The following is a 24094-nucleotide window of genomic DNA, read 5'->3' as shown; positions in this document are numbered from 1 at the left end:
TTGAACGTCTTCAATCTAAGGAGTAAGTGCAAAAGTTACTTTTGCAGATCTTTCTGTCTTAAGATTAAGGCACATTAAAAGCTACTGTTTAACTTAAATGCACACACACAGAAAAGAATGGGAAAAAATAGACTCTGGCAAACATGACTAGTTACATACATTTTTCAAGTTGGGATGAGAAGATAGCCACTGAATCATGAGAAATAAAGCTGTCATAAGGCCTACGTGCCTCATTTTGAAAATACGAGGCCAAAACAGTGAAGCTTATAAATTTAGGATTTATCTGGGTGACCACTTGTCTTACCTATGTTTACTGCAGAAAGCAGATGAGAAGCTGAAATGGGAGCTGCTCTGACAGATCCCAGCAAAAGTGACAGCTGCCAGCAAAGGATGAGACTGCTGAAATACTAACAGCTATAAGAGATCATCTGGGAGGAAACTCAAAACAACTCAGTAACAGTGGGGTCCAAAAAAAATTTTTTTTATAAAAAATGATCCTCTTTAGTTATCTGGAGAAAGAACAAGGAAGTATGATACCTGAATACAAAGCACAATTTTCAAATGCTTTTTATAAAGAGTAAATAGAACTCTCCCTGCCTCTTAATTTATACTATCACTAATAGCAAGCTGAGAATGGTTTGGCCACTGAAGAATTTTGTATTAATGGACTTATGAAGCTATAATTGAGTGCATTTATTATGTTCATTAACTCTCAAATACCAGTCTGGTTTAATCGCTCCTTTAGATCTTTAGAAATCTCATGCATTGCTCCTTTGGACAGCTTTCCTGCCTTAAATGTCTTAGGAGGAGTTCCTGTCATGGCTCAGTGGTTAACGAATCCGACTAGGAACCATGAGGTTTCGGGTTCGATCCCTGGCCTTGCTCAGTGGGTTAAGGATCCAGCATTGCCCTGAGCTGTGGTGTAGGTCCCAGACTCAGCTCAGATCTGGCGTTGCTGTGGCTCTGGTGTAGGCCGTCAGCTGTAGCTCCAATTTAGCCCCTAGCCTGGGAACCTCCATACACTGTGGGTGCGGCCCTAAAGCTAAAAAAAAAAAAAGAAAAAAAAGTCTTAGGAAAGGCATTTCTCACTTGTGCCCATCTCCTAAGACACAGGTTTCAGGCATATTCATTCACATTTATCTACAGGGCTTCTGATGATATCCAAAATCTGCAGAAGTCAAAGAATTTACTAGAATGGTGGAAATATTCCAGTACCACCTTCCAGATAAAAAACCCCCTAGCTTTATTATGCATTAAAACTGGGCTGGATAAGGGAATAAATATATTCCAAAGCAGTGGCTCCATATTTGCTGCCTATCAGAGGTATCTGGGGTGTGATTCCCAGAGACTCTTAGTTAAGTATGAATTGAAGCCTAGAAATCTTGATGTTTAAACAAACACTCCAAGTACAGGCATTTAAAAGCGTGCTCTTCTACATACTACTATATATAAAATAGATAATCAACAAGGACCTACTGTATAACACAGGGAACTCTACTCATTACTCCATAATAACCTACAAGGGAAAAGCATATGAAAAAGAATGTGTAGGCGCACACACAAACACAAAACTGAGTCACTTTGCTGTTCACCTGAAACTAACATGACAGTGTAAATCAATTACACTCCAATGTAAAATAAAAAAATAAAAACAGAGCATGCCAAAAAGTATGTTGACTAGAGGCAGACCTCACTCCAGCCTTCCTCAGCTACATCCAGTTGGAAATGGTTCCAACATGGCATAGCCAACTGGGGAATGGCCAGCTCAACGAGGGGATACGGTTCGATTTTCCAGAGTAAGACTGAGTGCTTTTAAAACAAGACATTTAATATAATGCAGAGGGCAGACGTTTTTCCTGGACAATTTTCTTGAAAGGCACACGTTGTGCCTGCTATTGTTCTGTGTAGCAGTATGTGTCGGTGCTGCAATGCCAGCAGCGTAAAGCTGATGAGATGCAGTAATTCATTAAAAAAGACTAGCCTGAATATTCCCAAGGGGGTAAATTATAACAAGTGTTGAGGGTTGTTGCGGTTAGCATTTTTTGTTTGTTTTCACAAGACAGTATTTATGAATCCTAAGGGATTCCCCCCCGAGGATTCATATTGGGAAGAATTCAGACACAGGTCACCTGCTCACTGACATGCCACACAATACAAAACAACATTCAGCACACGTCATCCACCCACATGGAAAAGTTATGTGTTATAGTTGGCGTGAGGGCTCTGGACAGAGAGGGCTGATGGAAACAGCAGGGTAACAGCTCGTTCTTCCCAGGTGGGCCTCGGTGAAATGGCTGTGGGCACGGGGAGCATCAGAAAGACCCCTCAAAAAAACATGTCTACGAGGGCCGTGCTGACAGCAAATGCCGTGTGGCAACAGCAGAAGTCCTGAAATAGAAATTAGATATTTCCTATTTCCTAAGCAATGCGGTCCTGCTGTATAGCACAGGGAACTATATCTGGTCACTGGTGATAGGACATGACAGAAGATAATATGAGAAAAAGAATGTGTAAATATATGTATATGTATGAGTGTAATATATATATTATAATAAATATAAATATAACACACATGTATATGACTGGGTCACTTTGCTGTACGGCAGAACCTGTCAAAACACTGTAATCAACTATAAAAATTTTTTTAAAAGGCTAAAAAAAAAAAGAAATTAGATATTTTTCTACAGAGACTGTCAATCAGTAAAAGATGACCAGATTGGAAGATTTAAAAACAATGACATAACTGATAGCAGGATCACTTTTATATTCTCTATGTAGAATGCTCCTTTCCCCCACAGGACTTTAGAGGCCCACCAGCAACAATACGGCAACTTCTGTTTACAGGGCCCTGGTGCACTTGTCTGGAAGCCGTGGGACATCAGCCCAGGGTCCTGCTTGTGGCAGGCACTCCCTCCACATGTGTGTGGAACCGAATACACTGGAATGAACAAGTGGTAAGAATAACCAGCAGGGAGTTCCTGTTGTGGTGCAGTGGTTAACAAATCCGACTAGCAAGCAAGAGGTTGCGGGTTCGATCCCTGACCTTGCTCAGTGGGTTAAGGATCTGGCGTTGCTGTGAGCTGTGGTGTAGGTCGAAGACTCGGCTTGGATCCTGCATTGCTGTGGCTCTGGCATAAGCCAGTGGCTACAGCTCTGATTAGACCTCTAGCCTGGGAACCTCCATATGCCACGAGAGTGGCCCAAGAAGTGACAGAAAGGAAAAAAAAAAAAAAAGAATAACCAGCAAACTAAACCCATGAATTATTAATTTCACCTTGACCAGTGGATTATTCCGTTTCCCTTTTTCTATGAAAAAAAAATTCATATTTGGAATTTGGGGTTTGGAAAGAGAGTTTAAAAGTCATCTATTCCAAGAGACTTCCTTTTTCTTAACCCCAAATGTTACCTATTAATGATAGGCACAGACAATTCTTAAGACTTCTAGTTCTTACCAGAAGACTTCACTTTAAGTCATCAACATACTGTGTGCATGCGCGTACACACACGCTATTATATACTGAGTACTTTGTCACCCCCTCCCCCCAAATCCACATGTTGAAACCCCAACCCCCAATGTGATATTTGGAGGTGGGGCCATTGGGAGGTAATTCAGGTTAAGTTCATGAGGGCGAGACTTGTGATGAGCTTAATGCTCTTATAAAAAGAGCAAGAGGAGTTCCCACTGTGGCACAGTGGAAACGAATCTGACTAGGAACCATGACACGAGGTTGCGGGTTCGATCCCTGGCCTCGCTCAGTGGGTTAAGGATCCGGCATTGCCGTGAACTGTGGTGTAGGTTGCAGATGCAGCTCAGATCTGGCATTGCTGTGGCTGTGGTGTAGGCTGGCAGCTGTAGCTCCGAGTAGATCCCCTAGCCTGGGAATCTCCGTATGCTGCGGGTGTGGCCCTAAAAAGCAAAAAAAGAAAAAAAAAAGAGGAAGAGACACCCGAGTTCTCTTTCTCCAGGTACATGCATGTATGAGGACACAGAAGGCGGCCAGGTGTGGGCCAGGAAGGTGGCCATCACAGAACCCAACCATGTTGACACCCTGATCTTGGACTCCCAGCCTCCAAAACTAGGAAAAAAATAAATGTCCATTGTATAAACCATCTAGTCTATGGTAGCTTGTTACAGCAGCCCATGGTGACTAATACACATGTTTACACACAGGAAGACAAAGCCTGTTGAGGGCGTTGCCGAGGCTACTACCCCCCAAGAGGGCTCTCAGTAATACATTTAACAGAGTCTCTTTTTAATCTCATGACCAGCCGCCTCCCACAACTGATAAACATCACTTAAAACACGAATCGCAATGGAAAGGAAATCACAACCGTGCGGCAAAGAGTCAGACATAGAGTTTTCCAATCATCCTTCCCCTGTGTCCGAGTCCCCACTACTTCCTTAGTGACCCATCCAAAGTCTCGTCTCAGCTTTCCTGGCTTAGAAACCCGGTTTCATCAGCACTTTGAAGTACAGCCATCCCTTGGGGCCGACTCACATGACCAAGGCTCACAAGACTGATGTATAACTCCAGAAGGCCAGTTCATCAGTTTACAACGAGCAACGCACACTTCACAAAGGCCAGGAGCTTGCACGGATACCACCTGGGCAGGCTCGCCCTGCTGGCGGACCTCTAAGGGAAGCTCCACCAAAATTAGAAGGTTACTGGTGAATGTGGAATCAGGGCGGGAGCATGAGATGAAGCAAGTATCTGATGGCATCGGGCTGAGCTAGGCTGATGTGCCCATTTCCTCATTCGGATCATCTTGCCAATAAAGCCATACATGGCTGGCTAGAGCTCCCTGCATCCTTCCCCATAATAGAAACGTCCTTGCCAATGCAACTGCAATGCTCCAAGGTTTTGGCCACAGCTTTGCTCTCCTCTGGAAGGTGTGTGGATGGGCACTGCCAATGTCTGCCTCTGTGACTCTTTTTCTATACCGCTGTGGGTGACCCAATCTTCCGAGGTTTGAATACACAGTCAGGTTGCAAGGAAATCTTGCTGTGCTACAGTGATGCTATCACTTAATGGTCACTTGGGATATTTCCATGCAGTCTCCTGGGCTCATGTTAGAGGTGAACTCTCAGAGGACGACCTTATTTCTGAGTTCTAGGGGGACAGCTCACTGTGTCACTCATACTCGTGGCAACTTAGGTTTCTGTGTACGGAGGCAATCATCCACAAGCACATTCACATACATCTACTTGTATGCTTTTCATGATTTGTGAGAACTTAGCCCTTTGGTGATGGAGCCATTCCCACACGGCTATGTTTTTTCCTTAGTTTTTAATTGACTAGTATTATGGACTAATACTTTTTTCTTTTCTTTTTTTTTGTCTTTTTGCCTTTTCTAGGGCCACTCCAGTTGAATCGGAGCTGCAGCCACTGGCCTACGTCAGAGCCACAGCAATGCTGGATCCTTAACCCACTGAGCAAGGGCAGGGATCGAACCTGCAACCTCATGGTTCCTAGTTGGATTTGTTAATCACTGCGCCACGACAGGAACTCTGGTTTTTTTTTTTTGTTTTTTTTTTTTGGTATGCATTGTGAAATGATCATAGTCATCAAGCTAATTAACATGTCCATCACCTCACAATTATCTTTTTTTCTGGTCTGCAGAGAACACTTAAGATCTACACTGATGGTCCATTTCAAGTATATGGCTCGGTATTAGCAGCAGTCATGATGCCCTATCTGCCATCTGCAGAACGCGTTCATTCTGCATAATGGAAGCTTTGTGCTTTGTGACCAGCATCTTCCCATTTCCCCCCCACTCTTCAGTCCTGGTTTTATTCTCTGCTTTTCTTTGCTTTTCCTTCCTTCTTTCTTCTTCCTTTCTCTCTCCCTTTCTTTCTCTCTGCTTTTCTTTTCTTTCCCTCTCTCTTTCTCTCTCCCTGCCCCCGTTCTTTAGGAATAATACAGTTTTAGAGTAAAAGCATAAGCGTGGACTAAGATGGGAAATATCACAAAATACTGCCAGCTCCTGAATAGAGGAAACTTGCCGTGAAAGCGTTCAAAATGGAAGCCATGGCAGACACCCTTTTTCCCAGGGTTAACAACTTCTATGCATGACACATCCACTCCCAACAAAGGAAACATTTATATCTGAGATATGTAAATGAAACAAGCAGCCTGACTCAGAAAAAGTACTTGAAAGCCCCTTTAGAAATGTCATCTGATTTGATCACCCTGTAAATGCAGAGTGGAAAGCCTGAGTTCTGCTCTCATGAGAAGACCAGTAATAGTACAGAAAAGGCTTTCTATACAGTTGCCGAAGGAAGGGTTGGCTGGGGGTCAAAGGGGATTGCAGCCGCCCCGCTCGGCTCCTGTCGCCAATAGTCCCCCTGTCATTTCGTGCTACTGTGATTTATTCATTACTGACAGACGGCGTGCCTGTAAGAAGCTGTTTTTGCTAAGAAAGGGTGGAATTACATTTTCCCACAATATTTCCTCCCCCCTCAAATGCCTTCACACCATAAAAGGCTTTTACACCCATTTAGTCTGGAAAATTGAGATGACCTCCCATATCAATTACCTCTTGTTAACACCTAGTAGAAATCTACAGGGACCCTACTCCCCAACAGAATTAGCCACAGAATCAAGAAATTACCATCTGCAGACAATGGTAAGTTTGTTTGCTTCCCAAGCCGCTCCAGCCTAGGGCTGCTTCTGGAAGCTGCACAGCCTCCTGAGTGCTAAGCTGCTCCCACTGGCATCACTAAGGGGAGGAACAAGACATCCTGCCTGGGTGGCTGAACCTGCTCCCCAGCCCTCGTACCCTGGCACAGGTAGTTGGCCCGGACTTAGGTCCAGGGAAGCATGAGTTTCCAGGCAAGTGTTTATTCCTACTGCAAAAAAAAAGGAAAATTTCCCTTTCCTAAGCATACACACACATATGTATGACATGGTTTAAATCCCACCTAGAGGTTTAGCAAAGATGCACATGAAAGAAAAAAGCCCATCATCACTGGTTGCCCCCCTTGGAGTTGAACTGGTGGTACAGAAGTCACTCTGGTAACTCAATCACTCAGTAACCAGACGGGCCCATCACCAAGTTCTCACTCAAAAACACTGAGTCCTGTTAACATGGCCTTTTACTGTCTTCAATCTTGGCAGCAAAAAAAAAAAAAAAAAAATATCGTGTCATTTCCTTCCTATTCGCCCATTTATTTTAGCCAAGTTTCTAGCTCTTCTATGGACTCATGCTCTTCTGTTCACTCTGACTTACCTTGTTCATGCAGTCACACTAAGGCCCTGAGAGCTCCAATATTGTCTCACCTCATTAGAACCAAACAAATACTGAACACATCCAGTTGTGCAGGGTGCTAGTTATCCAGCTTAATTTAACAGAAACCAATAGGGGAAAAAATTGTGCACCAAGAAAACATAAATTTCAATATTTAGAAATTCAGAACATTTATTTTGGTCTCTTCGCCTAGAAATCTGTTTCTAGTTTTAGAAACATTTTAAAAAGATGTTAAAGGCAACTGCCATGTTATTAACACCGGTCTATTAAAGAAAAGGATGGAGGAGTTCCCATTGTGGTGGCTCAGCGTAACAGACCCACCTGGTATCCATGAAGACACAGGTTCGATCCCTGGGCCTTGCTCAGTGGGTTAAGGATCCAGCGTTGCTGTGAGCTGTGGTGTAGGTTGCAGACACGGCTCAGATCTGGTGTTGCTGTGGCTGTGGTGTAGGCTGGCAGCTGCAGCTCCAATTTGATCCCTAGCCTGGGAACTTCCATATACTTAGGGTGCAGCTCTAAAAAGACCGGAAAAAAAAAAAAAAAGGATGCAAGCAGTCTACTAGGAAACCACTAAGAAGTTAGTGAAATATTTAAACCTATTGTAAATATTTTATTGTTATTTTATAATATTTGAGAGGGAGATGATCTGGATTGATTTTTGTGTGCGTGTTGTCACTTTCATTTCTTCTACCATGACATGCATTCTCTTCTTAATCTGTGCAGATCCATCTGTCTTTAAGTGGTATACTTATTTATGTCCTAGCCACAATTCTTAAAGGTATATTTAAAAAAAAATTCACAGTACTTACTGGCTCTTCTCTTACTGTGATTGTCATTGATGCCTCTGACTTTTTTTTTTTTTTTTTTTTTTTGCCATGCCCTCAGCATGTGGAAGTTCCTGGGCCACAGATTGAACCTGTGCCACAGCAGTGACCCGAGCCACTGCAGTGACAATTCTGGATCCTTAACCTACTGTACCACCATGGAACTCCAAGGTGCCTCTGATGTTTGAAATAGTTGTTTTAGCATCTGCACTGGTCCCAAACACACTAGCCTGATTTCTTAGCTACTTCTTTTAGAGCCTTGTCCTGTTGGCTGCGCTCAGCTCAAAGATGGTTGCTGGGGTGGGAAGGCAGGAAGGGAGGGAGAGGCACTGGGGAAGCAGCCAAATCTTCAGCACTAATACTCAGATGGCAAACATGGGTTACTGCATGTTCCCACTGGTTTTGCAGTACTGCTGAAATGCATTAAGCAAAGACCTTTGGGTGAAAAGGAAAAGACACTAAATGGAAACCAGAGGCCACACCTCTGGTGAACAGTCCTACCTGGCTGGTAGAAGTCAGGCGACAGCTCCTTGGCCACAGCTCTTGCGATGTCGCACTCCTGGCGGGCGGCCAGTGCGGCCTGGTCAGCGGCGTCAGCTTTGGCTCTGGCGTGCGCGGTCCTACAGGAGCACAGAGGGCGGGTCAGCAAGGGCGGCGCCTTGTTAATTACACAAGCAGGGCAAACAGTCTATCCGGAAGGTGGGGCCGGGAAAAGTGCTAGTTGTGATCCCGGCCCTACACTGGGAACGGGAAGTTTTACATTCTGCTGTGAGCCCTCAACGAGGATAATGCGGATGAAACCACCTGTGAATTGCCTCAATCCCTTTTTCAAGGTTAATGAAAGTATAAGCGGATGATGTGCAGCTTAATGCAAAGCCTGGTGCTGAAAACTTAAGAGAATCAAATTCCCTGTTGACTGTGGCTGTTAGCATATCCCACTCCCTATCCCCGTACCCCCAACCATGGAGAGTAGAATAAGAGCCTGGGAATTAACATAGTGTTCACGGACTTAATTTCTACGGTAGAATCAATACAAGAATTGGACTAAGAAAAGTCCGCCCAGGGGTGTGCTGGTAAAGGAGTTCTCTAGCGGAAAAGTAGTAAAACTCTGATTTGCAGCACTGATGGTTGGTTTCCGTAGTAGACAGACTCCCACCATGGCCAGTGAAAGCGACTAGAGGGACGCTGCCGAATATGCAGCTGGGAACATGTGCGCTCGGGGTGGGGGTGGGGGGCTCCCCGCCCCCACTTGGTGGAAGCAGACCGGGTGCTCTGCTTGAAGAATGTGCTGGGGGGGGGGGGATCCAAGGAGTCCATTTAGTTGCTGCTCTTTAAGCACCTCTCTTGTGTGAAACCAAAGGAGGCTGAGCTAGAGGGGAGGAAAGGGGCCTCTGTCTTCCTCCCACCTTCTCCCTGGCCCCTTGTCACTCACAGAAACCTCAGATCTTTCTAGAAGACCAGGGCTAGCGAGGAAGCAGCAGCGATGGGACTGAACTTCCTCCGGCTAAATGGGAACTGATGGCTGCCTGCCCAGGAAGAGAGGACCTGGAGGGCGAGACCTCGGGCTACCCCACTTCCAAAGAAGACCCTGTCCAGTTAGTGCTTAGATGATGATCAGGGGCACCTAGTTCTTATAATTTTATGAATTTTCTATTTTCTTTTATGACCACTAGGCAGGGCCCTGGATAGCTAGTAGTAAAAGTATAAGAAGGGTCTAAAAGAGGGGCTTGAACTCATTTCAGAGGCAGCAGGAGAGGAAAAGTTGGGGAGCCACATGGCACCCTTGTCTGGTTTGTGGGGGGGGGGAGGTCCCTGGGACTGGACTGCAGGGAGAAAAGGCAGGGCGGATGGGGTCTGACCTGAGACCATGGGCTACCTGTTAAAAGGCCTCAGAGTGAACCCCTCTGACCCTATGTGCTCAGGGGTCCATTTCACTCCTTGGTGAGACCTTGCTCAGCCTGGAGGCTGGAGGCACTAGAATATAAGTGTCATGGAGATTTTTTTTAAATTGGGGGGGGGATTTCTTTCATTTTTCATTTTTGGTCCTCTAGTATAATCCCAAGGCACAGAACACTGCCTGGCACATAATATTTATTGAGGGCCCCGCTTTATAAATAAAGGAATGAATGAAGCTTCCTTAGGAACAGCTGGGTTGTCCCTTGAAAATGAACAGATTGACAAAACGAGAGATGGCAAAAAGACCAATGGTTTTACCAAGGGTTCAGGGTCAAAGTGGGTGAGGGATGAACAGGTGGATCACGGGGGATATTAGGAGAGTGAAACTACTCTGTATAATTCTCCAGTGGGGGAGGGGGGAATACATGACATCACGCATTTGTCAAAACCCAGAGTGTGAACCTTCATGTAAAGTACGGATCTCACTTAATACTGATATTCTATTTATTTATTTATTTAGTCTTTTTGCCTTTTCTAAGGCTGCTTCCTCGGCCTAAGGAAGTTCCCAGGCTAGGGGTCAAATTGGAGCTGTAGCCACTGGCCTACACCAGAGCCACAGCAATGCAGGATCCGAACCATGTCTGCAGCCTACACCACAGCTCACGGCAATGCCAGATCCTTAACCCACTGAGCAAGGCAGGGATTGAACCCACAACCTCATGGTTCCTAGTTGGATTCGTTAACCACTGAGCCATGACAGGAACTCCCAATACTGATATTCCATAATGGCTCATCAATCATACCCAAATGTACCCACTAATGCAAGATGTTAATAATGAGGGTGACCGGGTCTGGGCAGAGGAGGTACAGGGGAAACTCTGTACTTTCTGTGGAACTTTTCTATAAACTTAAAACTCCTCTAAAAAATAAAGGTCGACCAAATAAAAATGAATGAATCAAATTCAAATCATCAAAACTGTTGTTTATGAGTCATGGAGGGTGTTTCAGATGACCCCTGTCTATAGGGTGTGGAGATAAAATCAAGAGGGTAGGAACATATTCCTAAAAACCCAGGTTCAGGGATCCAGCAAGGGTGCTTCCGTCCCATGTGTTGTGCCTGAGACTCAATGGATGCTTCTGTTGTGTTCTTGCAGCTTCTCAGAATCTCAATCTTTTTTTTTTCCTCTAGAATTATTTTCCATTTTATCTGCTATTCTTAGCTGGAGCCTAATTATGTCTGGGTACCATAATTAATGAAGCCACAAGAGTACAGTTATCCTGCCCTCTAATAAAATCTGCTAGCCCTTCAATGATAAATTTACAAAACTCAATCACAACTTATCACCATGGAGTCACATAAAATGGCAGTAGTACTTCCACCACTTTTTACAACAGGCTCTACTGGAGAACAGACAAATGCAGCTTAACCTCTCCACAAATATATTTTGGTAGGACAGCATCAATCAAGCTCCAACCCTTTACTTTTTCTTCCCCTTGTTCTTTCTTGTAAGACCAAACAAGGTGGGGGGTGCGTAACTTTCCATCTGGAGCCCCTCCCTGTGTGAGTGCTCCTACATGGCCCGCAAGATGAGTTGAAACTACATTCAAACCTCAGACCAGATGTCTGCTCAGGACCTTCTGGAAGTCCTGGACCTGATAACAAGAAATAGAAAAGGGCAGGAACCCATCTGAGTTTGCTGTCATCAAAAGCACTATGCGGCTGGGCCACTGCTACATCTGAATTGGGCACAGGGAAAAACTTGGGCTTATCCCGACTCATGTTATTTCTGTGTTCAAGTCCCAGGCTCGAGAGTAACGAACGACCCCCTTAATCAGCCATCTGGGAAGATGTGCCATTGTTCATGGGTTGAAGGGAGCAGGGTTCAGGCTAGTCATTCTGGGGAGGCACAAACAGCTCAGTGGATGCCATGCTGCTACAATGTAGTTGGTCCCATGGAAAACATACACACATACAAGGAACAGGCATGCCTGAGGGGCTTGTCATTTATTCCAGGGACTGCTGACATCCTAATGGCCCTCATGAGTCTCCCAATACCCTAATTAGCACACAGACTTTCTCCCATCAAATGCAACAAAACCAAAGTGAAAAGCAACATCTTTCAGCTAGGCTTCAGCTACTGACTTTCTTTTAGCATTCTAGTTCTACAAATAAACCAAAGTTTTAACTTGGAGTTACTATTTTTGGTTGAAGAAGTACAGAGAGGCCTCAGTAGCTGGCCAGGCTCACACAGCAGCTAGGTGACCCCCACCTGGACTTGAGCCCTGCAAGGTCACTCATGCACAGCCGAAACAGTCAATGCGGAATTTCTAAAAGTCAGGCACCGCCTGTACTTACAAACTGCATTACAACTTGTTTTCCCACCAGTGATTTGATGAGAATCTGAGACTACCTTTTTTCTTGAGTGATTAAAACAGTGTTTTGTGAGCGCTCAACTTACTTTGCACAAAAGTCTGGCTTTCTTACTTTTTCTTAAACATAATTATGTTTAAGAGTATATGCTGGACTTTTTTTGGTAAAAGCATATAACCAACACATTGACCAAGTCCAGCATATACTCCTACTACTAATAAGGTATGTGCAGGTCCCTTCGCTGTCTGTCCCAACTTTGAACTTTCAATCTCTTATACACCTCTTCACTGACAGAGCTGATAAAGGTTTTAATCTAGACTGGACAAGGATTTTTGCGAAAGGTAAAACTGTATACACTATTTGTAATTTTCTATTTGTACTTTTTTGTGCATTGTCTTCCCCACAATAAACTGCCTCAGAAGACATGCTGATTTTGATGCCTGTTAAAATTTGTCACATAGTTGGTCAAAGTTAATTTTCTGCTCTGTCTCTGAAATTTTCAATGGCAGAGGCTATCATCTGACTGGTTCAGGGGCTGCACGTGTGATTTGCTTTGAGGTCCACATATTTAAAGAAAATCACTCGCCAAATTTAAAGATAAGAGCAACTGCACATCAGAATCCAAAGCTCAGTTAATGGCAACCCCATACTAACAGGTGCTCAAGCTGAACCCCTGTGAGTCAACCTTGACGTGTCCCTTTCTCTCACACGCCATGGCCATGGTCAGCCAAGGTGCTTGGCACTAGCTTCAAAACACACCCCAACCCCATCTCATTCCCGTCATTGCTCCTGCCCTGGTCACATCACCGTCATCTGCCACCAGGTTACTGCAGAGGCAGAACTGACCTCCCTGCTTCTGTCCTTGCAGCCAATCATCCTAGTTCCCTTCCAGTGCTCTTGACATTGATAATAACCAAAATTCTCTCCTGGGTTATGGCATTGCATGCAAGAAAATAAAAAAAAAAAAAGATCTGTTAGCCTTCCTTTTGGACTGTGACATTTATTCACTTATCAGAGACCCAGATTTGCAAAAACCAATTATCCTGTGGATACGGTTGTAGCCCTTTCTAAAAAATCATTCTGTTAAGCAAGGAATCCTCGTGATGGGAATGAGAACTCAGTGGTTCCACAGATTGCGGCCAAAAAGCAAAAGCATGATTTCTAAGTTCCTGTACCTGAAAGAAAGCTGGTCTTTGAATACTGATTTACTTTTTTGCTAAGATTAACCTGACAAGGCTCAGCATATCCTCTTCCTGCTAAGGCACGTGTGGGGCCCTTAGCCGTCTCTCAAAACTTCTTTCAGTCTTTATACACCCGTTTGTTGGCAGAGCTGGCACAGATTTTAATCTGCAATGGGCAGTGATTTGGCTAGAACTCTTCAGCGAATTTGGTTTGGGGAGACTACTTCTTATGGGTCCAACCTTATTGGTCCAGTTCTTATGGGTCCAACCTTATTGGTCCAATTCTTATGGGTCCAACCTTATTGGTCCAATTCTTATGGGTCCAACCTTATTGGTCCAGTTCTTATGGGTCCAACCTTATTGGTCCAGTTCTTATGGGTCCAAAACAGTTTTTTTGTTTTGTTTTGAGACAGGACCTAGACTAGTAACTTCAAGACTGTGTTCTTAGGTCTGGGTAAAAATATGTTACATCATCAGCAAATAGTTGTGTTCCTTCCCTTCGTTGCTTCCTTTCCTAAAGACATTATCAAATTATTTAGATATAAAATGTAAATGAAGGGGCATGGTGTCCCCATTGAAATCTGGTATTTGACCCTACAAGGTCCCCAACTCTCACAGAGATATGATGACACGGGCTTTGAAAGTATGGGTAGCTATGGGAGGTCCCATCGTGGCTCAGCAGGTTACAAACCCAGCTAGTATCATGAGGATATGGGTTCGATCCCAGGCCTCCATCAGTGAGTCAAGGATTCTGCACTGCTGTGAGCTGTGGTGTAGGCTGGCACCTGCAGCTCCGATTCAACCCCTAGCCTGGGAACTTCCATGTGCTGCAGGTGTGGCCCTTAAAAAAAAAAAGGCAAGAAAGTAAGGGTAGCCAGGGAGCATGCTGAGGCCAGTCTAATCACAGATCACTTGTCTGTGAGAGCAGACGTTAAACCACATCACCTTAGCGATCTGAGATGCCTCCACAGCATCATAATTCATATCCTGCCCTTGGCCTTTTATCAAGGGATGGTAGAAGGATGAACCAAGATATCCAAGATAGGATGTGAACCATGATTCATGTGAAGGTTTACTTAGCTTTCGTGAGATGCTGTTCATTACGTGTAACCTTGTCATGTTCATAAAGATCTAAGTGATACATTCCGCTTAAAGTTTAGTGCCAGGAAAAATCTGGTCTCTGATGATACGCTGGTGTGCTTCCTTGCATCATACAGAGAGAACTACAAAATCTATTGTTTCTCTTTTTGTTACAGTTACCAGGAAACCTGGAGTAAAATTATCCTCAATCTGTGTGCATGGCTATCTTCTCTAGCGACATGGCTTTTAACATGCCTTGGTATCTGGAATGCCATTATGTATGTGACTTATAATGCCCTGCCAATCCTTTTTAGAAACTGGCAGGAGATTGAAAACAATTACTGGCTCAATAAACTCTTATTATTGTAAGTCTTCTGAACGTCAGCCTTTCGCAGTGCATGGATGCTTAGGGATATACGTGATAACTTGGGGGCAGCAGAGCCTACTGTCCAGCTTTCTTTATAGAATTTTTTTCTACATCCAGAACACTTTCAAACTTGGAAAATAAGTCATCATTCTCAAGTACTTTACAGGCTCTATTCCCTAACATTTGATCAAACTTAGTAAGCGTAAAGGCTATATTCTCTACAAAGGCCAAATAACTGGCCATCTTCTACTTTATCCTAAATTTTATAAAATTGACCTTTTGATGTAATTTAGGCATTGAGAAAAATCTGATGTAAAAACTAAGGGATGTTTAATTCTTAAAATCATCTTTGGAGAAGTCCTTTTTTTTGAAAAGTTTTTTTTTTGTTTTTGTTTGTTTGTTTGTTTTGCCTTTTCACCTTTTCCAGGGCCGCTCCCGCGGCATATGGAGGTTCCCAGGCTAGGGGTTTAATTGAAGCTGTAGCCACTGGCCTACGCCAGAGCCACAGAAATTCAGGATCCAAGCCTCGTCTGCGACCTACACCACAGCTCACAGCAAGGCCGGATCCTTAACCCACTGAGCAAGGCCAGGGATCAAATCTGCAACCTCATGGTTCCTAGTCGGATTTGTTAATCACTGAGCCATGACGGGAACTCCAAAAAGTCTCTTTTAATGTGGGTTATTCTACAGTTCAAAAATATTACTACTAAATAAGATTAAAACTTCACTTTGAAACATAACCACCCACAACTCACTGAATGGGAGAAAACCTTTGCTGAGCAAGTATCTGATAATGGGTTAGTATCCAGAATATATAAAGAACTCCTATAACTTAAGAACGACAACAACAAAAACAATTAAAAATGGGCAAATGCCTTGAATAGAAATTTCTGCAAAGCACATATACAAATGGCCAATAAGCATATGAAAAGGTGTTCAACATGACTAATCATAAGGGAAACACAAATCAAAATGATAATGAGATGCTACCTCACACCCACTAGGATGGCTACCATTAAAAAAAAAACCATAGCAGTTCCCATTGCGGCTCAGCGGTAATGAACCCACAGCATCCATCGTTTTAGTTCTGCAAGATGAAGAAGTTCTGGAGACTGGCTGCACAACAGTGTGAGTGCACTTAACACAACTGGACTGTACACTTAAATGGTTAGGATGGTAAACTGTATGTCATGCGTATCTAACAATTAAAAAACTTTAAGTCTATAATCACCCATGAACGAGTATTTCTACAACATCCTCGGTGCCCAGAGGAAGTGAGGAGAAAAGACCAAAGGTTAGGCTCCCGGATGGAAAGTCGCTTTACTGACCTCAGCTGCGACAAGCGAAGTCTAACAGCGGTTAAGAAAAGGAAAAATCAAGGGCCTTTAAGGGAAGAAATGCCATAACCCTGAAACATGAGGGCTGCCTGCACATCTGTTTTGCCAGCTGGTAACATAAAGCCTGGCAGAGAAGCTGCTTTCAACACATATTGGTGGAATAAATAAATATATAAGAAGCAGAGAAACATAAAAGATGTAACTCCAAGATTTCTAAGTTGGTAGCCAGGTGAATGGCCTTACCACAGAAAGAGATTGTACAGGTGGGAAGGGGAGACAGTTTGAAGGTGATGACAAGGGCAGTGGTAGATGAGCAGGGTTTGACACGACACGGGCATTTCTAGGTGGAAATACAGGCCTGCAATGCAAGGTGATGGTCAAGGTTAGTAATGCGAATGTGGGCATTGTGATCACAGATGGTGAGTTCACATGAGGTGAATGAACCCATCAAAGAAGTGAGTCCAAAATGCAAAAAACCAAGGATGGAGACAAGAGTCTCCTGGGGCCCTGCTGAAGGAAACAAGCAAGAGGTGATCGGTCGCATACAGGTAGAAGAAGGTGGACGTCCAAGAGAACCACTCAAAGTTCTTGCTCTTGGATAATCCCAAGCTCCTTTTAGGAGTTAGATGGGTCAGACGTGAATGTGTCTCTCTTCTGGGGCAGCGGCACTGACTGGCTGGTTTGGGGGCAGTTAGAAGACCAAGTGCAGTTAAGAGTCTGAGAAAAGGGAGTTGGCTCCTCAGAAATGAATCTGACTAGCATCCATGAAGACGCAGGTTTGATCCTTGACCTTGCTCGGTGGGTTAAGGATCTGGCGTTGCCATGAGCTGTGGTGTAGGTCACAGACGCAGCTCAGATCCTGTGTTGTTGTGGCTGTGGTGTAGGCCAGAGGCTACAGCCTTGATTCAACCCCTAGCCTGGAAACCTCCATATGCTGTGGGTGTGGCCCTAAAAAAGGATATACCCCCCCCCCAACAAAAAAGAGCCTGAGAAAGGGATGGCTTGTCAATCCTGCCATGTGCAGGAGCATGGCAAGGGCTGAGAAGAGGCTGCTGAATTGGGGGAGGGTCTTTGAGAGGGCAATCCTAATACCAAGGCAGCTGTGGAAGCCACATGGAAGGGGTCGGTGAGGAAGGAGCAGAGGAAGCAGAGGAAGCAGGTGTGGGCCACATGCTGGTGACTTCTAACCCAGAAAGGAAGGCGGAAATTTGGACAGTAACCAGAGGGACTCGCTGGGCCAAGGGAACAGACATTTCATGTGTATCAGTGAAAGCCCATCCTGTTGGAAAGTGGGATGAAAGATGCTCAGACAACAGAAGAAAATGAAGAAGCTTTGAGAAGGGGACAGATGTTGGAGTTTGGTCCTACATGGAGCAAAGGAAAGGAAATTGGGGGAAAAAAACCCAAAAACAAAACCAGAACAGTGATGAGTTGATGCAATGTTTTAAAATTAAAGAATCCTAAGCTTAAAAGAGACAGAGAGTGCTGTGGGCTATGGAACCAGACTGACCTAGGTTCAGATCCCAGTTTAAAACATCCTGGCTGTGTCCCTTTAGCCTCAGTTTCCCTACCTGTAAAATGGGGATGGTGTTACCTTGTAGAGTTGTGCCGGATCAGGACTGATTTCTATGAAGTATTGCATTCTAATGCAGAGGGCGTATTTGGTTGATAAATGGCCATTACTGGTCTTTGGCTAGAATTCGGGGCTGGAAGGGAAAATCAGGGACTTAAAGAGGTGAAGATTTGGAATCAGCACTGTATAAAGGCTCTAAGGAATGGAAGAAAGGAAAGTTGGAATTGATGAGCAGAGCTGGGAGGACCTGACTTCGGGTCTACGAGATTCTCTCCTTTCCTCGGGAAGGGGCCTCTTTTCTCAGAGAAGGAGAGAAGGGAACCTTGATGCAGGGTAGAGAGCTGACTGAGCAAGGAGGATGGAGGTGTAACCGTCACAGAGCTGTGGTGGATGCTGGACCAGATGAAATAAAAAGGGTCAAGTTAGGATCCCGTGTTATGTGAAGGCAACCTGATAACTGTCAAGTCCTGTAAACACAGACTACTACTATAGTTTTCACTGTTGGGTTTTTTAATTTAATTTTATTTTTCGGTTTCTAAGGGCCACAGCTGTGGCATGTGGAAGTTTCCAGGCTAGGGGTTGAATGAGAGCAGCGGCTGCCAGCCTACACCACAGCCAGAGCAACACCAGAACTGAACCGTGTCTGTGACCTACACCATAGCTCATGGCAATGCCAGATCCTTAACCCACTGGGCAAGGCCAGGGATTGAACCTGCAACCTTAAGGACACAAGTCAGGTTTGTCACTGCTGAGCCACAATGGGAACTCCCTTTTGATACTTTCTAATTGAATGCTTCTTTCCTATGGCAAATTTCACAGAAACTGCCTTATCCTGACTAAATCTGGTGTACTACTTACTAAATCTGATGTACTTGCATCTTCATGTCAAGGCATTAGCCACTGGCTAATAAAAGGTGAGTCAATTTATTTTAAAATGGATGCATCTGACAGGAAATGAAACTAGATATAATCTGGAGTACATTTCTTTTTGGTGTTGTAACAGGAACATCTGGATGTGCCTAAAAAGAACTTGGCAACCTTTGGGCCTGAGAAGACCCTCTGGGTAGTGATGAGAACTGTCGCGTCAAATGCTGTTTTTACTCCCACGTCAGTGTTGTCAAGCTTTTTGTCCTTCACTAACGGTCACTGTGGGCAGAGATTGAAGGATGACTAAGAGTTAGAGCAATTTAAGACTATCTAGTGGGGAAAACAGCCGAGTGACCAGCTGACCCCAGCGACTGGGTCACAGGCAGAGCTAACTTCCGCCACTGCTGCAAACGCCCATTCGACGCACACTCGGGGTGGAGGGGGCCCTCAAGCAATTCCATTTCATCAACACTGAGACTTAAAAAAAATTAAGCACACATCATTTCATGCCTTAGAAATGACATAAAGCATCCAGAACGCCTCCTTGAACACCTAAATTGAAACACAGTCTCTTAGGTAGTAAAATATCCATTTTGTAAATTACCCCAAATGGCTCTCTAAAGATCCCCCATCTGTCCATTATTTACCACGTCACTTCGATCTGTTGAGACCTGCCAAGATCCTGACCAATAAAGGCCTCCATTCCTCTATTGTGCATTTGATGCTGAACAATGAGAATGAGAACTTGCTCGGGACTGGCTCTACAAAGCCATTCTGAGTCTTAAGCTCTATCATATTCAACAGACACGTTTTGAAATTGCAGAGTTGATAACAGGAGTGCTTTGCAAGGAAAGCCAAATCAGTAGGGGTGTGCTTACTCTCTCAGCATTTATTCACTTCTTGTTTCCTTGCAGGATCTGTAATTCAGTTATCCTATTTAGTTCACATCTGGTCCGTGACAAGGGATCCCTCCTTCCCTGGTTCAATTAAGAAATCTTTAGGAGTGGTTAAGGTACCTGACTAGTATCCATGAGGATGCGGGTTTGATGCCTGGCCTCGCTCAGTGGGTCAAGGATCCAGTGTTGCCAGAGCAGTGGTATAGGTCACAGATGCAGCTCGTATCCCACCTGGCTGTGGTGTACGTCAGCAGCTGCAGCAGCTCTGATTCGACCCCTAGCCTGGGAACCTCCATAGGCCACAGGTGCAGCCCTAAAAAAAAAGAAAGAAAGAAAGAAATCCTTGACTGGTTTCACTTTAAATCTATAGTCTTTTGTAACAGATATTGGGGATGACAGTGAAATGAATACAAAGGATTTGCATGATTTACATTCACCTTCTGAGTTTGAGGAAGTGACTCTTCAAAGTCCTGCTTTACCAGAGAGATTAAAAGGCACAATTACAACTGAAGTCCCTCCCCTTGCGGTCAGACAATTATTCTCCTTTCTGTAGGGGTTTAAGAATGAGAGAGACCAAGGAACATAATTCAATTGAGTGGGATGAACAGGCAGAACCCAGGCTGCCTAACCTTTAGGGCAAAGCTGGGTGACTACGCTGTGAAGAAATTTCTGGACCACTGTCCCTAGATTTTGTTTTGGCAAACATCCTGCTATTTATCTCATCTTTTAGTTGTAAAATTTTCTTTCTGCTATAAACATTCCTCATAGTTCTATCTTCTTAGATGCAAGCTTTCTCTGTATTTTGAGTCTGTTGCCCTCCTTATTTCTCTACTCAACTATCTCTAATATAATAGATTTTTAACTTCTACTGAAAAATGCAAATTTTGAGCTTCCTTTTCCTACATATTTTTAAAACCAGTTTTGGCTGACTTTCAAATGAAAAACAGCTTAGAAAACATCTTACTAAAGACTATGGGAGAGACTTGGTTTTCATCAAGGTTATTCTTTGGCAGGAACATTTTAGGTGGTGTTAAAAATACTGCAGATTCATCTAACTCATAGTTGCCTTCCCCAAATCACCAAATTAGTAATTAACGCCTCCGAGTTTAAAAGGAAATATTAGAAGATCATCCAGTTCTTCCTGAATTCTTAAAAAGTTTTCTTTTTCCTCATGAGAAACTTAAAAAAAATGGCTGTGATTTTATCTGTTTTAAGCATTTGCTGTGTTAAACTGAGAACAAAAAATTTACCCCATACTTATTAGACAAGATAAGAACTTACCCAAGGACATGGAAAAAAATGGAGGCAGAAACAAATACATAAACCAGGGTATCTAGTTTTCTGATGAGGACTTTCGAATAAAAGTAACATGTGCTACAACTGGGGGGTGGGGTGGCAGAGGCAATTTTGAAGGTGAATACATGCATGCTGAGGTAAAAATACACGCTTCTCTGTCATTAGAGCTGGTGGTGGACAGAAAAGAAACTCATGGACTTGGAGAACAGATTTGTAGTTGCCAAAAGGGAAGGGGAGGGAGTGGGATGGACTGGGAGTCTGGGGTTAATAGAGGCAAACTATTGCATTTGGAGTGGATAAGCAATGAGATCCTGCTGTATAGCACTGGGAACTCTATCTAGTCACTTGCGATGGAACGTGATGGAGGATAATGTGAGAAAAAGAAAATGTATGTATGTATGTCTGACTGGGTCACTCTGCTGTACAGTAGAAATGGACAGAACACTGTAAATCAACCATAAAGGAAAAAATAAAAATCATAAAATTAAAAAAAGATAGTGGTGGAAAAGCAAGGCAGAATTCAAATAAAATGGGTAAAAGAATCAAGTTAGATTCTGGTTCAAATCATAGGAATCTTTTCCTTGGGTCCTGCTAGATTGCCAGCGTTCTGCTTCAATATGACAACCTTACAGGACTTATAACACCTGGAAAATTCTTTTTTTTGTCTTTTTAGGGCCACACCCATGGCATAGGAAGGTTCCAAGGCTAGGGGTCGAATCGGAACTGTAGTTGCTGGCTACACAGCAACGGCAGCACAGGATCTGAGCCGAGTCTTTGACCTATACCACGGCTCACATCAACGCTGGATCCTTAGCCCACTGAGTGAGGCCAGGGATCGAACCCACGTCCTCATGGATACTAGTCGGGTTTGCTAACCACTGAGCCATGACGGGAACACCATACCTGGAATATTCTTGACCAGGTACTTGCTGGCTGCCTGGATATCCATGCTAGACACATTTCGTTGAATTTTTAACCTTTATTTTTCTTCATGGTGGAATTAACTGACAGGGGGGTGGTGTGTGCCTGGGAGGCCTGGCCTGTGGGTGGGATGGACGGACTCCTGTGGCACCACCGGGGATGTGGGGTCTGCCTTCCCGGGCTCCATTCCTGGGTGGCAGATGAATGGAACTGGCCCTCACCAATTTGAGATTCAGACAGAGTCCAAAGAATGTCAAGAAGAATTCCAGGCACAGAGGGCATGCTGCACATCCCAAGAACAGGGCAGAAATTCAGGCTGGGACGGGCCCTTAGGAAGGGATTCCCTTGGAAGCCCAAGCATTCAAAAGCTACTGACCATCAACTTGTAACAGGGAAAGGAAGACTGAACTTTGGAGGGTCGGGAAGGGTTACCTGCCAAATCCCAAAGCCTGTCTGTCCCCCAAAGCCTGAGTGTTAGCATAAAGGTCCTGGGCCTTACCTGCTGCTTCGCTGGCCTCTGGCAGCTGCTCTAAAGGTCTCTAGGTTTACCTCGCAGCACAGGCTACGCTCTCCAAATGAGATGTCCTGTATGTGCTAATAAATAAGTTTTAGGCAGTGGCAGGAGTACTGAAAATAGCTCTTTCCCCTTCTCTAACAGAATCATAGTATCTACTGAAATGACAATAGACTGGGTGACAAAAAGACGTGCCCTCGCCTTATGGCTACTTGGAACAGAAATGTGAAAATCCGCTTGCACTTAAGGCAGAGAACCTCAGAGTCATGAGAGGCTCTGGGGGATTCTGGTGGAAACCTGTAAAGCAGATTCATAATTCTGAACCCAAATAATGCTGCAGCGGACATGGTGGAGTGTGATGCTTCCCTTCTTCACTCTGCTCTGGCAGGAAGGAGATGAGCGCAGAAAGCCCTCCTATGGTTTCACAGGGACTCCCTTTGGGTGGACCAGTTACCCTGCAAACTACAGGACATCAAGGAAAAGAGAGGCCTATGAAAGCTGATCACCACGACTGGAACAAGCCCATCCTGAAGGGGCCTCCATTCTTTGGCAGATGTGGGAACCCCTCTGCCTGCAGCCAGGGCCTTTCCCATGGCAGAACTGAATGCCCTGGAAAATGGCATTTGCTCTACTGCGTAAGAATGAGAATTGAGAAGCCTCTTCCCATGGAAGACAAGGAGGCTTGAAGCTGGTGAGCAGCTGGCTGCTCCACATTTCTATTAGGAGCTTTTACTAATATTCCTAATATCCTGCTGCCCCTCATCTTCCTACAGACATGTCTCCGGGTTTCAGATCACTTGTGAATTTGTGTTCTCTGAAATAATCACCCCTGGCCTGTCTCCTTTCACTGCTGTCCACATCCTCAACTCGCAATCTACTCCTAACATGTGCTACCTCAAACAAAATCTCAACATAGTTAATGATTGTTTTTTGGTGTGGTTTTTTTTTTTTTTGTCTTTTTAGGGCTGCACCCAAGGCATATGGAAGTTTCCAGGCTAGGGGTCGAATCGGAACTGCAGCCACTGGCCTACACCACAGCCACAGTAACGCAGGATCCGAGCCAAGTCTGCAACCTACACCACAGCTCAGAGCAACGCTGGATCCTTAACCCACTGAGCAAGGCCAGGGATCGAACCTGAGTCCTCATGGGTGCTAGCTGGGTTCGATAACCGCTGAGTCATGACAGAACTCCCCAACATACCTAGTGATTTATCAACTTCTAGAGATGCTTTTAAATTATTTGCTACTCTGGGCAGCACACATAATTCTACTTAATTCTAAATCTCATGCTTCTTTTTCTTCTCTGACATATTTCTATCAACCACATCATCATCCTGGTCTGACCCCTCGGCAATTCTGGTGGAGTAATTAAAGCTTTTTTCCCCTTTGAATTTCTCTCTGGCACATGATCACTGTTGGCAACAGTTAATGGTAAACATGGAACTTCTCCGCAATGTGTTTCTGAGACATCACAGTCACAGTAGCTCAAATGAGTGAGGCTGCATGGCCAAGTGAAATAAAAAATTTCAGAAAACGGCCTACCAACCTTGGTTCTCAAAGTCTTTAATTTAAAGGCTGTAAGATGATGAATCCCTTATATCATTAAAATTTTCTAAAGCAGTAGTAAATGTTTGCTTGGTAGGTTTAGTATGATGGTGGATTTTGGGGGAAGAGTACACAAATATATAATATACATACACTTTAGTATGTATATGTTCCATGT

General features: G+C 44.2%; 1 protein-coding gene across 4 annotated transcripts in view; it reads right to left on the bottom strand.

The window, feature by feature from the left end:
• Positions 1 to 24094, bottom strand: part of JPH1 (junctophilin 1) — an 87475-nt gene that overhangs the window by 13977 nt on the left and 49404 nt on the right. For all 4 annotated transcript variants that reach the window (XM_047783726.1, XM_047783727.1, XM_047783725.1 and 1 more), the window contains exon 3: positions 8574 to 8692. In XM_047783726.1, coding sequence (XP_047639682.1) covers positions 8574 to 8692 — 119 coding nt within the window. The remainder of the gene's footprint in view (positions 1 to 8573; positions 8693 to 24094) is intronic.

This window comes from Phacochoerus africanus, chromosome 6 (genome assembly GCF_016906955.1).
Source record: "Phacochoerus africanus isolate WHEZ1 chromosome 6, ROS_Pafr_v1, whole genome shotgun sequence".
Taxonomy (NCBI): Eukaryota; Metazoa; Chordata; class Mammalia; order Artiodactyla; family Suidae; genus Phacochoerus; species Phacochoerus africanus.
Note: the sequence above shows the minus strand (reverse complement) of the source record. Positions and strands in the feature narration are given on the sequence as shown.